This window comes from Leptosomus discolor, chromosome 13, assembly GCF_034619465.1.
Source record: "Leptosomus discolor isolate bLepDis1 chromosome 13, bLepDis1.hap2, whole genome shotgun sequence".
Classification (NCBI taxonomy): domain Eukaryota; kingdom Metazoa; phylum Chordata; class Aves; order Leptosomiformes; family Leptosomidae; genus Leptosomus; species Leptosomus discolor.
Window position 1 is genome coordinate 7,861,327 of NC_141403.1, and position 15,368 is coordinate 7,876,694.

The 15,368-nt window shown below is 42.1% G+C and overlaps 1 protein-coding gene across 1 annotated transcript in view; it reads left to right on the top strand.

Annotated features, from left to right (window-relative positions):
• The window catches only part of LYN (LYN proto-oncogene, Src family tyrosine kinase), a 51,496-nt gene that overhangs the window by 21,452 nt on the left and 14,676 nt on the right, over positions 1-15,368 (top strand). The window contains exons 2-10 of the mRNA XM_086472544.1: positions 526-662; positions 1,862-1,910; positions 2,003-2,108; positions 2,437-2,535; positions 2,645-2,748; positions 4,235-4,384; positions 5,675-5,827; positions 11,614-11,796; positions 12,720-12,796. Coding sequence (XP_086328670.1) covers positions 531-662; positions 1,862-1,910; positions 2,003-2,108; positions 2,437-2,535; positions 2,645-2,748; positions 4,235-4,384; positions 5,675-5,827; positions 11,614-11,796; positions 12,720-12,796 — 1,053 coding nt within the window. The 5' untranslated portion in view covers positions 526-530. The remainder of the gene's footprint in view (positions 1-525; positions 663-1,861; positions 1,911-2,002; positions 2,109-2,436; positions 2,536-2,644; positions 2,749-4,234; positions 4,385-5,674; positions 5,828-11,613; positions 11,797-12,719; positions 12,797-15,368) is intronic.

Consider the following 15,368-nt stretch of genomic DNA (forward strand, 5'->3'; position numbering starts at 1 on the left):
TGAGTCAGGCGGAGCTCCCTGCTAGGCTGGCGTACGCAAAATGAAGTGGGGAGATAGAGGCGTTGCTAACTCCAGCTGCAGTTCTCATCCTTTGGACTGGAATTTTTTCCTACCTCTTCCAAAGAAGACTTTTCCCTAAAACATACAGAAATGTTGTCACTACACTAATTGTATTTTTCTTATATCTGTCCTGAGGCTTACAGAAGTGTCAGAAAGATGTAAGCGATTTCATCAGCGGGGCGGGGGAGGCAGATTGGGAAGAAAAGATGATAAATCTGAAAATGTTGAAATGGTAAATAGTTTTGAAATATTTACTTCATCTGTGGATTGAGACAAGAAGTCATTTCTTTCCCTTGCAGCAGAAAAGAGCTTTCAGCGTGTGTTCCTAACCTTCAGTTGTTCTCCCCGTGAACTGTTGCGTATGAAAAGGAAGCACGGTTTTGCTGCGTAGCCCAGATGATTGCATGGGAAACAGCTTGGTTTGTGGCATAATGTTTTTGTTTAATACCTTTTTTATTCCAACAGGAAATATGGGATGTATAAAATCAAAAAGGAAAGACAATCTGCATGGAGATGGGCTAGATTTGAAGAATCAACCAGTACGTAAAACTGAACGAACTATTTATGTGAGGGATCCAACGTCCAATAAACAGCAAAGGCCAGTAAGTAGATAGTCTCAGGGGAGAATTCCAGTAGCAAGATCAAAGCATGACTGGCATAACTTAAATTTCAATCCAAAGCACATGCATGAAGAAATTCAAATGATCATTAGTCCACAATTGGGCTTTTAGTGTGATGCAGTTCACCCTCAACGAATAAGTACCTAAAGAAACAAAAAATAAAAATTGGTGGTTTGTTACTTAATTACTTTATGTTTGTCATAGTTTTCTGCAAGAAATCTATGCAACGCTTGATCTAGACATAGCTACGTCTGTAGAAGAATGCTAGGCGACTTTAGAAAGCCTGGAGCAGTTTAAAACCATTTTTAAAAGCATCAGCTTTTAATGGCTATGGGATGCAGGTGTCGATTATTCTATTTAAAAAGGCTGAAGCAATCCCAGGCGATTCTTTGCTCTCCTCAACTTTCCTTTTACTCCTTGAAGGCCGCCACCGGACCTTGCCCGAGGTGCTTAGGTGGGACGGGAGGGGAGCGTGCGGTGGTGAAGGGAGCGGCGCTGCCAACCGGCTAACGGCAGTGCCGCCTGTGCTGCCTGGCACTGGAAAGGCAGGGTGCTGGCAAGGGGAACCTCATCGGTACCCAGTGGGTTTTTTGCTGTTCTGCAGACTGACTGGTGCCTTTTCTCCCCACCCTCTCTACTGTGCTGAGGAAACGGTGTTTCCTGGCTGCCCTTAGCCAGGGCTGTGCTCTCCGCAGGTGTGAACGGCACCCTTCCCTCCCCTTCCGCCGGCTGATGCAGCGGACTCTGCGTGCTCTCAGTCAACCTACACACATCCCAAATGACCTTTTTTTTTTTTTAATTACTCTTTTTTTTTACCCTTGCACAATCTTAGCAACATAACCGTGCTTGCAGTTCTTTAGCATGACAGCTACGCGTTAATAACTGTCCCATTGAAGTGCCCTGCCTAAAGCCTCTTCAGCAGAAGACACAAAGCTGTGAACGTCCTCCCCACAGCCTATGCCACGCCATCCTGAGGTTGAGCTGCTCGATTCAAAATCTAGTGGGGACTTAATTCTATTTTTCCATTGTAACTTGCTTTTGAAGAATGGTGGGAAAAGATTGGAGCATTTCCAATTTAATTTAAGACATATGATACCAAAGCAACCGAATAATACGTAATTGTAATGCAAGATTGTCACAAAGATCTAAAACTGCTTAATTAAAGACATATTTTATTGTAGGCAAACCCAGAAGCACAGCTCTTACCAGGACAGAGATTTGTCAGTGAAGGTACGTTTTCACAGGAATCTTACTGCTGTGTGCTATGCCCATGTCAGCCTGCGAAATAATGCGAGCGTGCCTTTGGCTTTCTGCTTTTGTAGACCCAGAGGAGCATGGAGTCATTGTGGTAGCTTTGTATCCCTATGATGGCATTCATGAAGATGACTTGTCCTTCAAAAAAGGAGAAAAGTTGAAGGTTATTGAGGAGTAAGTATGACAGTACTGGTTGGGTTGTAGTTTTTCTTTGGGCTCCTCTAATTCCCTTTATAAAGTTTTGATATCCTACTCATAACAAGAGTGTATGAGCTGTAAGAGAACTCTCTTACATGTGAAAATACAAATGCATGTTGGTAGGACAGCTCGGTAGCAGCAACCAAACATCAGTCTGACAGAGCTGATGGCTTCTCAGCGGGCTTGGGTTCAGAGGAAAGATGCTGCTTCTCTCTCCAGCGTGGGCAAAGCTCTCAGCACAGTAGAACCCAAATAACATTCATTTTCCTTTCCTGTGAATACTACCACTGTTTCCATTTTTCAGGCTGGGAGAATGGTGGAGAGCAAAATCTCTCACGACGAGGAAGGAAGGCTTCATTCCCAGCAACTACGTAGCAAAAGTAGACACCCTGGAAACAGAAGAGTAAGTTCTCCCCATCTCTCAATACTGGCAAACTTCTTCTTCACCTTGGTTGTGTATGTTTTGTGGGTGAGGGAGAGAAATGGTTCTAACTGTTTGAAATGTTTTTCAGATGGTTCTTCAAAGACATAACCCGAAAAGATGCCGAAAGACAACTCCTGGCTCCTGGCAATAGTCCTGGAGCTTTCCTTGTCAGAGAAAGTGAAACATTAAAAGGTAGGCTTTGGGGTGGGTTACTTCGGAATTGATGGTAGAGTTAACAACATGCAGTCTGTCTTCACAGAAATTGGCATCAGGTGGCACTGGGTGTGGAGTTGTCCCAGTGTGTCCTACTGTGTGAATTTTCTGCAGTTCTGTAGGAGTGAGAAGGGTGAGAAAATCACCAGGAAAAGAGAGAGAGTTACAGGTTAACATCCAAAGCTGAGATGGGGGTGGGGAGAAAGTGTGTGTGTATGTATGTGCGTGTGTGATTACACTGACAAGAAGTAGGAATGAATGAAGCGAGAGATCTTTTCTCTTCCTAACATTTGTGATTCTTTTTATTGAAGGACACTTTCCACTGTAAATAGTAGATGCTGCATTTCATAATCTTCCATTATCGAGTCTGTATCCATTGCTACAAGTTTTAAAATGCACTTAGTGCATAATGGGGGTTTACACTTCTGCACTGTGGTGTGATTTTTTTTTTCAAAAAGCTTTTTCGGTAAAGATTTGTGCTGTAGACAGAGCTCTTTGCACTGAAAAGCCTAGTGAAATCTCCAGACACTTCGGCTGGGACTTCAAGAAGAGTGTAGGAGGTTCTCCCCCAGCATCTGGGTGCTGACAGCAGCCTGACTGGATTCTCCAGGTGGATGCTCTAACACTGCATCCTCCAGAGGAAGGTGCACGAATCCCTTTGCGGAATGTACGTCCGTCCTCTCCACAGGGGGGGTGTTTCTGGCCCGAACGCTGCAGATCTGTGATTAGGTAGCATTCTGTAATGGGCTCATATCGCTGTTTCTGTGCTCTCCAGTGAAGACAAAGATCTAAATTCAACATAGGCTGCTGGGAGTAAGGCAAAGGACCCCCAAAATCTCGCAGTCACTGCATCTGTGTGTGGGAAGAGAGAAGGGGCAGAGGTGGTTTCTTAGCCTTGAAAATGGATGGCAAGAGTTGTATGAGTGGAAGAAATGAGGAGTTCTGCAGTGTAGGGTAGATGCTCTGCTGCCCCTTCTTAAACCCCAGCTGAGGTTAGGCTCCCTAGGACTAACCTCCCTCCTGTGTGCCTCAAGCCATCTCCAAGCTATCCTTTTGCTAGTTGCCTCTCGGCATCCAGGGCGTTCTTGTTCCGAAATGCTGACCTTCCGATTTCAGCTTCTGCCTGGGGAGGGTGACAGCCCTGGCCTTGCTTGCCCAGCTGGTTCCCCTAGACGCGGGGGACTTTCTGCAGAAGCAGGCATTGGACGTGGAGCTGTCTGGCTTGTGGAACTCCTAACTTTGTTGAATAAGTTTGAAAAAGAAAGTGGGACCGTAAGCATTTTGGTGACTGGTTCATGACCGGCTATTGGCTAACTTCCTCCTGTTGATTGCAAAATGCTTTTTGAGGAAATAAGGGAGTTAAAAGAAAAACAGACAGAAAGGTGATTTTGTCAGGCTTAACTGTATACATGTGGACACTGTAGACTTTATTATCTGTTAATGATTGTTCTTCCTTTATCCACAGGCAGCTATTCTCTCTCCATAAGGGACTATGATCCTCAGCATGGCGATGTTATTAAGCACTACAAAATTAGGAGTCTAGACAATGGAGGATTTTACATCTCTCCAAGAATAACTTTTCCCAACATCAATGATATGATCAAACATTATCAAAGTAAGTTAAATCAGCTAGTGAATTTCTTAATGGAATACAGCCATGATTTCCTGTGAAGGAAAACAAATGCTTTCTTGTTTCGTTTCAAACCTTTTCATCTTTTTTTTTTCCCCTAAATAACTCAGGCATGCATGTTATCAAAGATAAAGACTGGTTGGAATCCAAGTAACTGTGTTATCATAATCAGACCTAATGCCGCTTGCTTTGTGGCATACCATTGTGAAAGAACAGCTTTACAAAACACCTCATCAAAGTTATGGTGATGTGAAGCTATAAGTGAGAATTACCTGCATTGCAGATAAATTAATTAATTTGAGAGTAAATTTGTATTCACAATTAGCAGAAGTCTGTATAGTCTTGTGAATGACTTTCTTGTATCTAGTGTGGAGTGTGGAATTGGTTTTATTTTTCCTATAAATTTATTTATTTATCATTAAGGGCATTTTGAAGGATGTAAAATTCCATTGACACCAAAGAAAGAAAATTGCACCCACATAGAATGTATAAATTTATTATGTATTATTACATTTAATAATGTATCCATTATTAAAAAAAAAAAAAAAGGGAGGGGGGGAAAGGACAAATTTCTACCTATGATTTAGCTACAAAAGTGACTTTTCATTCTGCCTAACCTCCTGGTGGATAGCTCCAAAATATGGCTTTTTTTAGTCTGGTAACTGGGAAGACAGAGAAGACAAAAAATGTAGGACAGAAAATCACATAGTGATTTTTCAAAGCCACGCTGAGGACTTGGCCATGAGATTTCTCTGAGTTGTTAGACATGTGTGGTGGTTCTTTGGCACAGCTGGAAAACCTGAGAATTATTCGACATTTGTATTAAAGTTCTAGCTGGTCAGTGTCTGGAGAAAAAATAAGGGTGACCTACTTCTGCTTGCATGCACATGTGTCTGAAGCCATGCTGCAAGAAAATTTAATGACAAATTCAGATACACTCCAGCGTGTATCTTCATCAATGTACTGTCAGTAATCAGATATTATCTTGTATTTATTTGGTACAAATTGTACTAAAACCCTTTAATAATCTGATGGTAACCAGATCCATGTGACACTTCTTTTTAAAATTTGTCTCTGAATACCAAAATTCCGTTCAGAGGTGCTTATAGTGATGTGAAAGCACCAGAAAGGTTAGATTTTCATCAAAACTTCTGATTATTTTGAACATTATTTTGAGCTGGATCGTGCACACCTGCAGTTAAGTGATGTTTGTCTCAAGTCATGAGGCACAGCAGTGCAATGGATTTTGTGTTTTGTTTTTCCTTCGAAAACCAGAGCAATCAGACGGCTTATGCAGAAGGTTGGAAAAAGCTTGTATTAGTCCCAAGCCTCAAAAACCATGGGATAAAGATGCATGGGAAATTCCACGGGAATCGATTAAATTGGTGAAGAAACTTGGAGCTGGTCAGTTTGGAGAGGTCTGGATGGGTAAGTTTATTCCTTTGAAATGAGTAAATCTGATGAAAGAATTGTCATTTCAGAGTCATTCAGAAAAACAGCAGACATGAACGTGGTATGCTGTAGAACAGCACTATCAGGCCCAGAATGTCCCTTCTGGTGAGGAGAGAGGGTTTGTGAGGGGGAAGATACCTGATAGAGACGTGGAATGAATCCTTTGGTGTCTTTTAAAGGAAAAGAATACTGAGTAAGCACTGTAATTTAGAATGGGGGTTTTTTTGGTTGTGGTTTGTGGGGCAAGTGGAAGGGTATAGGAAGATGTGACTCCTGATTCTCAAAATCGATGGGCCTCTCAGAACTTTGTTTCAAATCAGGAAGTGGTAAAGAACATGAAACAAACAGAAATCATGTCTTGTAGTGAATTATGTATCAAGTTTTCATTGTCTCTTGGTAAAGAAGATGCTGCAATGTAATGCACGGGACTGGCGTACTGCAGGAGAAAAGGGAGCACTTAATGCAAGACTATTGTCTGCCAGCTTGCTGCTCAGAAAGTGGGCGACTTACGTAGCAAGAAGAGTAGAGATTGATTATCCCTGCCTTGAATGATCATGCAAGTCCCCAGTAATGAAATGGTCATAAGACAAGTTGTAAATGTTAATATGTATGCAGCAAAACCCGATAGCGTTGTTATAATCATAATCAGCTTTGTTTGCTTATAAACCGTATTTTCTCAGCCTCGGTGATGTCCTGTGGCGGGGGGCTATGACCAGTATCTACTCACCTTCTGTAAAAATGCTTTAATCTGCTTGCTTTTGAAATGCTGTTCAGGCACCTGAGCGATCCTTTGGGTTCCGTATTGCATGTTCTGCGTGCTGCTCATTACCCACACACTTGTCATCAGTTACCATCTTATTTGAGGTAAACTATAGCTTCCTCCCAAAGTCTTCATTAGGGTGTTTTCTGAGACCAAATCTGTCTCTTAGCCCTTCCCTGAATCTCCTTTTTGGTTGTTATATTTGAAGAGTAATAAAATTGTTACAGTTATAATAATATTTTAAATAATAACAATAATGTCAATAATAATAATAATAGCAACTATTGTTGGGTTGTTGTTGTTGTTATTAGTATTATTGTTATTATTATTATTTTACTACTACTACTACAAGATTCTATAGGCAGGTCACTTCTGAGCCACTTAAAAGCGTATCCTGAAGCTGACTGGAAGACACAAAGCTATGCAGGGGGCTCTGCTGCCCCTCGGGGGTGCGGCAGTCTGATGGGAACGTCATGGCTTTGCAGAGATGCTGCTGTCTTTTAGAAAAGGGGAGCACGGCGTGGTGCTGTTTGAGTGGCAAAGACCACACACAGTGTCAATCAGAAATCTCTAATGCAGCCATAGGTGCAATCTTCTGCTATAAATCATGGAAAAGATGGAAGCAACGCCTCTCTGTAATACAATAGAGCAAAAATCAGCCTTTTATCTGCCTTCATGAGAAAAGGCTTAAGAAACCCTCTAGCTGTGATACACGTGAGTGACAATTTACATACCAGTTAAGACAAGTGTCAGCCCTTCTACAGTTTTTTCTGTCTGATAAACCAGGGCAAGAAATGTTTAACTGACACTGAACCGCTGTGGAAGACTGTGGCAGAAGGTACTCACCTGCTTGAAAAGGTCGATCATTTTGGGAAGTGATTACTTCTGCACAGGCACACACAAAGGCATAAAACTTTAAAAAGGTGTTTCTGGTTCAAGATGTTTCCTCTTGTTTGTGTCATTATTTTAACATCTAAATCGGGCCTAACCCCTGTGTCTGAATTGCTGCACCGTGAGAAGAATTAATGTACTGTGAAAGCGATCACTGTGTTTCCTCCTCTCTTCTTCCTTTGTGAAGCAAGAGAAGCTGATTGGCACGGCGCAGGTCATCCCGAATCAGGAGCGTGGTTAATCTTAGAACCAAGGAAGTTCAAGCTGGAAAAGACATATTAGGTGAATGGTGGGGTGCGGGGTATCAACAAACACTCTGTACTGTCATGATCAGCCAGAGTCAGCAGGAGTTATGTAGGGGTACTGAGAGATAACCTAGTTGTTACGCTCTCCTGATCAAAGAGCTAGTTGTTGTGCTCTCTCCTCATATAGAACAAAATCATTTTTCAGCCATAGTGTGAATTAGAGAGAAATATCGTTCCATGGTTTATTTGCTAGATAAACTTCTTCTTGATAAAGGGTACTTAGAATTGTGGTTTCAGAGGGAGCAGTGTCCTATTCAGAGGAACTCTCTCCCTGGAAAGAGAGATGCTGAGCTACTGGAGAGTCCAGCCAAGAGCCACAAAGGTAGTTAAGGGGCCGGAGCATCCCTCCTGAGAGGACAGGCTGAGAAAGCTGGGACTGTTCAGCCTGGAGAAGAGCAGGCGCAGGGGGATCTCATCCATGTGTACAGATACCTGGAGGGGGGATGAAAAGAGGATGGAGCCAGGCTCTTCCAAGTGGTGACCAGGACCAGGACCAGAGGCAACGGGCACAAACTGAGGCACAGGAGGTTTCCTCTGAACATCAGCAAATACATTTTTACTGTGAGACTGACCGAGCGCTGGCACATGTTGCCCAGAGAGGCTGTGGAGTTTTCATCCTTGGAGATATTCAATAGCCAACAGGACACAGGCCTGGGCAACCTGCTCTGGGTGGCCCAGCTTGAGCAGAGAGGTTGGACCAGATGCCCTCCAGAGGTCCCTTCTAACCTCAGCCCTTCTGTAATTCTGTGACATACGGGAAGATAGAGATAATTCTGTTACTGCAATGGGAAGATACGCCAGTGCATTTTTTATAGTCTTTTCTTTTTAGTTTGTCCATAAATACGCTTTGGGCTTCCACATTGACGTCTTCCTCTTGCACATTTTGGAGGGACTTAGCTTGTGTTATGGGAGGACTAAGAAACCCCGAGGAACAAAAAGCAGACCCCCATGTCCCCCAGGCACCAGGCTGTGCTCCTGTGTGGCCTGTGCAGAGAATCTTTGTCATGTACGAAGTGGGCAGGTGAATCTCCTCCATCCCTGAGGAGTTTCTCTTACACAGAGAAAACTTGCTATAAAGGACCATCAGTTTCCCAGTTTTGTCTGTCGCTGCAAGTGCATTTGATGCCTGTCTTCATTACAGCTATGTGTGATTTTATACATTTTATAAAGACTTTCTGGTTTTGGGCTACCAAGTTAGTGTTTGTGTGTGTGTTTTGGGCATCAGCTGTGTAGACATGACAGATGACAACAGCGTGGCAGAGTTGTGTTCACCTTTTATTCACTGCACCACAGAAACAGTTAGAAAGCTGCAGCCTGTGCTTTCTGCCTTCATGTTTAATGGGTTGTATGGAAACGAGCTAGAGATGGAGCTACTCCTGCGTTCCCCTGCTCTTCAGCTGGGCGATGGCTGTAGCTGGTGAAGGAGGAGTGATGTCCTGACATGCAATAGGATGCAGAGAAGCTGTTGTTCCTCAGTCTCTTCCCCAGTACCTCCTGCAATCCCAACAGTATGAGACGTGATCTGGCTTCTAACAGTGTCATACCTCAGATGAGTTTTTCCCAGTATAGCCTTGGAGGGAATTACTGCGAAAGCAGAGGAAGGAGAAAGCTGCATCTTGTAGGCTTGTTCACAAAGTTGTTCATCTTCAGTCCTGCAGATCTGGTCAGAAATGGTAGGCTCAACCTCATTATTAATAAATTGTTATAAATTCATAGCACAGCTTAGCCTGATTAAGCCATCTGGGGGCAACCTGGCTGTCCAAGACACCACTCTGTCAAAATAATCATAATCAACTCCAAAACAAATACCCGAAACACTAATTTTTGGAGGATTCTGCTCTAAGATGTAGAGAAGAACACGGCGCTCTGTGTAAGACATCATGCTGTTCCTCAGACTTGCGTACTATTGCTTGCATCACATTCAATTTTTGACCGAAGTCCAAACTGCAGAGACACTTGCTTTCTGCCATGGCATGGAAGGGGGTTTGAGCACAGAGTTCAGCAGCTTCTTTAGTGATGTGATGAACCAGAGCAGCACTGCAAGAGCAGTGTCTATGTTTTATGCATTTTTGTTCCTAGTGTGCACTGATATGATGTGAACCATCATGCTCTGTGATATTAATAATCCATGAAGAGAATCCTCAAGCAGGGCTAAGAGAAAAGTTAACAAGCCAAATGGAGCCATTATAGTGTATTTTATTAATGAGACACATTTTGCTTGACTCTCAAGTGTAAAAGATTCTCTCATTTGGTAACCCCTAAATTAGAATATAAGCAATGTGCATTTTGGATGTGTATTTTCTCATGTGGCTGTTACAAAAATCAGAGTAAATCATACCACAGAAATACTGTTGCTAAAATAAAAGGCATCTAAAATGAACCAAGAAAACTTACTGGTACATCTCATCAGTAGCAGAAATGGATTTTTACAGCACATACGTGAGCTGAGCAATATATTTAACACGTTTTTCTGATAGATACAAATTGCATACCTGACCTTTAACAGCACACTTGATCTGTAGTTGTAATTTCTTATCATTAGGTCATTTAAAGGCATATCTTTGTTATGCTTTGACCTGACCACATCTGGGAAAATGTATTTAATAATCATGCAGGTGAATATTTTGTGATAGACATAGTGGCTTTTCTCGGGTGATGGTCCTTCTTTAAGAAAAAGGTGATAGAAGATGCAGTGGTTAGAGCAATCCCTTAAGATCTGGAAATTCGTTCCTTGCTTTGAACTGATTTCTTGTGTTAGGATGATAAATAGTATAAGGGAATTGTGGACTCCAATTTAGAGGTGCATCCGTCGTGGTAATACTGTCTGGGTTGTTGCTGAATAAGGAAATGAGACTATTTCATTGCGTCATGAAAGTTTTGCCTCTTCCGAGAATAATTTTGCAGTGTCGAAATGGGTGTGGTGGGGGACAAGAATTGCATTTATCTCTCTCTCGCGCTCTCTCTCTCTTTTTCTTTCATTTCTTTTATTTTCAAACTAAATGACTTTACAAGATAAACTTTAGGATCAGTGCTTGCTACTCCATTTTTTAAAATGCTATTTTACCATTTATTTTACGTTTGGAAAACATTAAAGGAGAAAGTAATTCACTGCTGCTCTCTTTACCTATAGTTGCTTTTTATATATTAGAATATTACATTAGAAGGTTTGATAAACAGAGAAACAAAACAGCCACAGTCTCTTCCACTCTTGGCACGGGCTGTGTGATAAGAAGTTATCACGCTTTAAATCTTGCGCTGAGGACTGCACTCCTGGCAGCGTGTCTTTGCTGGTCGTGAGAATCCTCCTTCGGTTGCGCTTTGCTGTAGCGCTTCGTTTTGAGCACTGAGAGTAACAGAAAGGATTACAAGCATGAGACTAGCATGCATAAAATGGTTATAATCATGGTGTTTAAAGATGCTCCAGAATCTTGAAAGCAATCCATGGACTGTATTAGATTCTGAGGCAATTTATGTGGACGTTCATTAAAACATCTCTTGACTCCTCAAATATTTTATGGGCTAATTGTACATGAAAACTTGGTATGAAGTAGAATGATTTGCTTTCTTTTTTTTCAGGTGACTGATTTCTAAATATAGGGAATGGATTATTTTTCACTGCAATGTTGTATCAGTTACAAAATAAGAAAGAATTCTGGTGTAAATATTTGTGCTCTGTCCGTCTTTTGCTGCGGGGCTCTTAGCTGTTACTGGAATCCAGCCTCACCAGCTTTACAAATTCCTCCTAGTTGGGGCGTGGGGTGGTACTGAGTGACAGCGAGTGCACTGATCGTGCTTCCTCCTTTCAGGGTACTATCATAACAGTACGAAAGTGGCTGTGAAGACCCTGAAGCCTGGAACGATGTCTGTGCAAGCCTTTCTGGAGGAAGCCAACCTCATGAAAACCCTGCAGCATGATAAACTCGTTAGGCTTTATGCTGTAGTGACCAAAGAAGAACCTATTTATATTATAACGGAATTCATGGCAAAAGGTGAGAACAACAGTGGATCTGCAAGCACCATTTTAGTAAACTCTTCTGCTTCTACTCAATTTGTCCCGTCTTTAAAAAGGAAGGAACAAAAAAATGAAAACTTGGGATTTTAGCGTTATTCTCTTGAATGCTGTGATATAAAGTAAAGAAGCATCCATCCCAGAGGAGGGCTGAGGCTTTAATGTCATCATGCATTGCTGCATTTGTGAAATAAGCTGTTCTTACAGTTTTCTTAAATGTAGCATTTGGAATTGTTCCAGATGCAGAGCATGACCCCCAAAATAGCTCTGGTTCCTTTGGACTCCCTCCCTAACTTTTGTGGCTGGTGTCATAGCGAGGCAATTAAAACAAACCTTAGAAATTGCCTTCTGTGGCCCTGGAATTGATAAATACGTGTGTAATAAGGTGAGTGGTGAGTGGTGCTGCAAGGATGGCTGCACCGGTAGAAAAGGACAGCCTTTATTAGGGCATTACTGCACAAAATAAGTGAGGTTTCCTTCTCAGATTGCCTTGGGTGGTAGTTTTTCTGGCTTTGTTCTGTGTTCAAGCAATTCTGCTGATAAATTCGTAAACAAGTGTTGAGCCACTTATTCTTTATGCCTTGGAGAGGATTGATATGTGTGATTCTCCCAGACAGCTTTCCTGACAGCCCGTAGACTCGGGTACTTGTCAAACTCACCACCACTGAATTAAGGTATGGTCTGATGGGAGTTTTCTACACCCAGGAAAAAGCCAAAACTTGGATACCTGAAACGCTGACTTGGATGTTAAGTCCTGTAAAGAGATTGCCTTACTGTAGTCAACTCGAAAATACATCAAAATAATTCACTGCAAAAATTTGGTGATCCAGGAGATTGAGGACCTGGTGTCACCTTTGTTTTGGTGATAAGCTGCACGGACTTCACCTTTCTCTGTTGTTGCAGGAAGTTTGCTGGATTTTCTGAAGAGTGATGAAGGAAGTAAATTGTTGCTTCCGAAGCTAATTGACTTCTCTGCTCAGGTAAACGTTAAGAAATATGCTCAAAATTAAGGGGGCTTTTTTCTGCCTGAGTCCCAAACTCATGCTGGGAAAATTCATTCTGATTTTTTTTGCGTTAAAAATGAATTTAATTTTCAAATAGGTTTTGGTGTGACTGAATAAGGTTACTTGAAAGGAGGGACTAGACAAAAGGTCTTTTGAAGGCAATATGTGAAGTTAAGCTTAGCTCTTAGATACTGCTGGTAAGCAGCCACTTTTCTTCGTGGAAAAGCTGTTTTCCCTTCGAGCAGCTGTGAGTTGAAAGTGTAAGTACGAGTTTGTGCTTATGAGATTCCTTCAGTGTTAATAAATGTCTCATTTTTACTTCTTAAGTTAGGTCCATTTGTCAAACTTCTCTGTTAACCTCAACAGACTATTGTTTCAGATTCTCACGTAAATTACAGTAAAATAAATGAAATCCAACCACTAATGCCTGACTGATGAACCGTCATCATTGGTTCGAAGGTATCATACAAGTTATCCCATGTCATAAACAAAAGCTGTAGAGAGAGACCCCAGGGTGATCTGTGTGTCAGCCTGGATCAAAAGTGCCTGGAGCCCAGTGTTTTGCCTCAGGCAGTCACCAGCACGAGATGTTCAGGGTGGCACATACAAAAATAGAGTAAGAATTGTGCTGTTGCGAGTGGTAGTTCCTGTACCTAGTAGGTAATGAAGGCATTGCTGGTAGGTTATTGTTTCACCAACCTTTCGGGGTCTTCAATATGCGTTAGAGTTTGCAGACTGTTGTAATCTGTTAAACTAACTTGTCACAATTCATGAGGAAAGATGAGAAAGCTTTAAAAAGGTGTAATAAAACATTAGTGGTTTATCCAAAAAATTCACTGTTAGAATACTATGTAAAACTGTTGCTATATAGATAAATATAAGATTAGATATTAGGAAACTGTTTTATGTAACTGTTGCTGTATAAATAAATACTAGACATGAGGAAACATTTCTTTACCAGGAGGGTGGTCAAATCCTGGAACAGGCTTCCTAGAGAGGTGGTCGATGCTCTAAGCCTGTCGGTGTTTAAGAGGCTTTTGGAGAATGCCCTTAACGTGCTTTAACTTTCAGGTAAAGAGGCCTGAAGTGGTGAAACAGTTGGACTAGATGATCATTGGAGGTCCTTTCCAACTGGAACTATTCTATTCTATGGTATATTATATATCACATGTTGTTATATAGGTGTTCAATGTATCAAATACAGATTTTTATATAACACAGAGTCACTGCAGGAGCTGGTTTTGCTGTAATTGTTGGTCTGGTGTAGCCACAGGCTTTCTAAGTTTTCTGAACTCTTTGGGTAACTTGTCCTTGAGAATTTAGCAGGGCAAAAACTTGATACGTGTGGAAAACCTGCTGGATCCCAGGTCATGGTCTGGAGAGATGAGTAACAGCAGGCAGAAAAAAAAAAAAAGTAGCTTTGAAAATAGTGTGTAAAATTCAAAGGAGAGAAGAACATTTGTGAGCAGCGATATGAAAGGAGACCCAGGATGTGGAGAGGAAAGCACGTGTGGTTTTATAGCAGACCTTTTTATTGGAGTTAGGGATGTTGTGAGCGTTTTAAGTTAATATATTCAGAAATTTAAGGCTTAAACATCTTAATGAACTGGAGAGCAATTCTAACTGCATACAACTTGGGTAAATCACTTCCAAGATGATGGGGGCAGTGACTGTCATTGACAAAGCTTTGAAGGTCAAGTGACTTGAACCGGGCATCGCTTGTCACCCCGATCTGACAGAAACCTCTCAGAGCAAGTTCCTGCACTTGGCCTCTGAGGCCAGGACAAGTGACAGGAGAAGTCCCGCGCTTCATGTCAGATGTGGGCTAGGAGCAGAAATTCCTGAGAGCATCCTAACAGTGAACTTAAAGGGATGTTCAGGAAGGCCTCTCTGATTTCTAGCTACAGCCCAAACAGAACTTTGGAACAGAGATACCGGGAATTTTCTTACAGAAAGGGTTTTTGAGCACCTTTGTAAGGAGCACTTAATGCCACTGGGCAATAACAGGGTGTGTGGAATAGACTTGCAGGCTGGGTGTGGTTCTAAGACCAGAGATTTCCCTCTGACCAGCACAGTTCCACTGGGCTTCTCTACTCTGGCAGTCTGAATGTTAATTGATGGGTCTTTAAGGCAAAAGACAGACAAACATATTTCCAAACTCTTTTGGCCTGCTGCTAAGGTCACAGCAATTTTACTGCAGCCCCGTGGATCACCCTTTTCCACATGGGCATTGCCCATATTCCCCTTGGTCACCTACAGGCACCAGCCTAGCTCCTTCAGCACCAAAGCGACTGACAAACTGGATTTTACTAGTTGGTTTTCACCTTGCCCCAGAGGCAATTTGCCCAAAGAGCTCCCGATTCTTTGTTTCACAGTTCTTGCAATCACACTAGCTTCTCTTTGATGAGATCAGCTGAAAACGCAAATTCAGCGAACCTTTTGCATGTGTAAACTCTTCCTGCTCCTTACGCAAATCCGTTATCTGCCGCGTAGCACGCACACGCCTGGGGGCTGTGGTTAGGAGAATGGTGTCGGCTGTTACTGAACA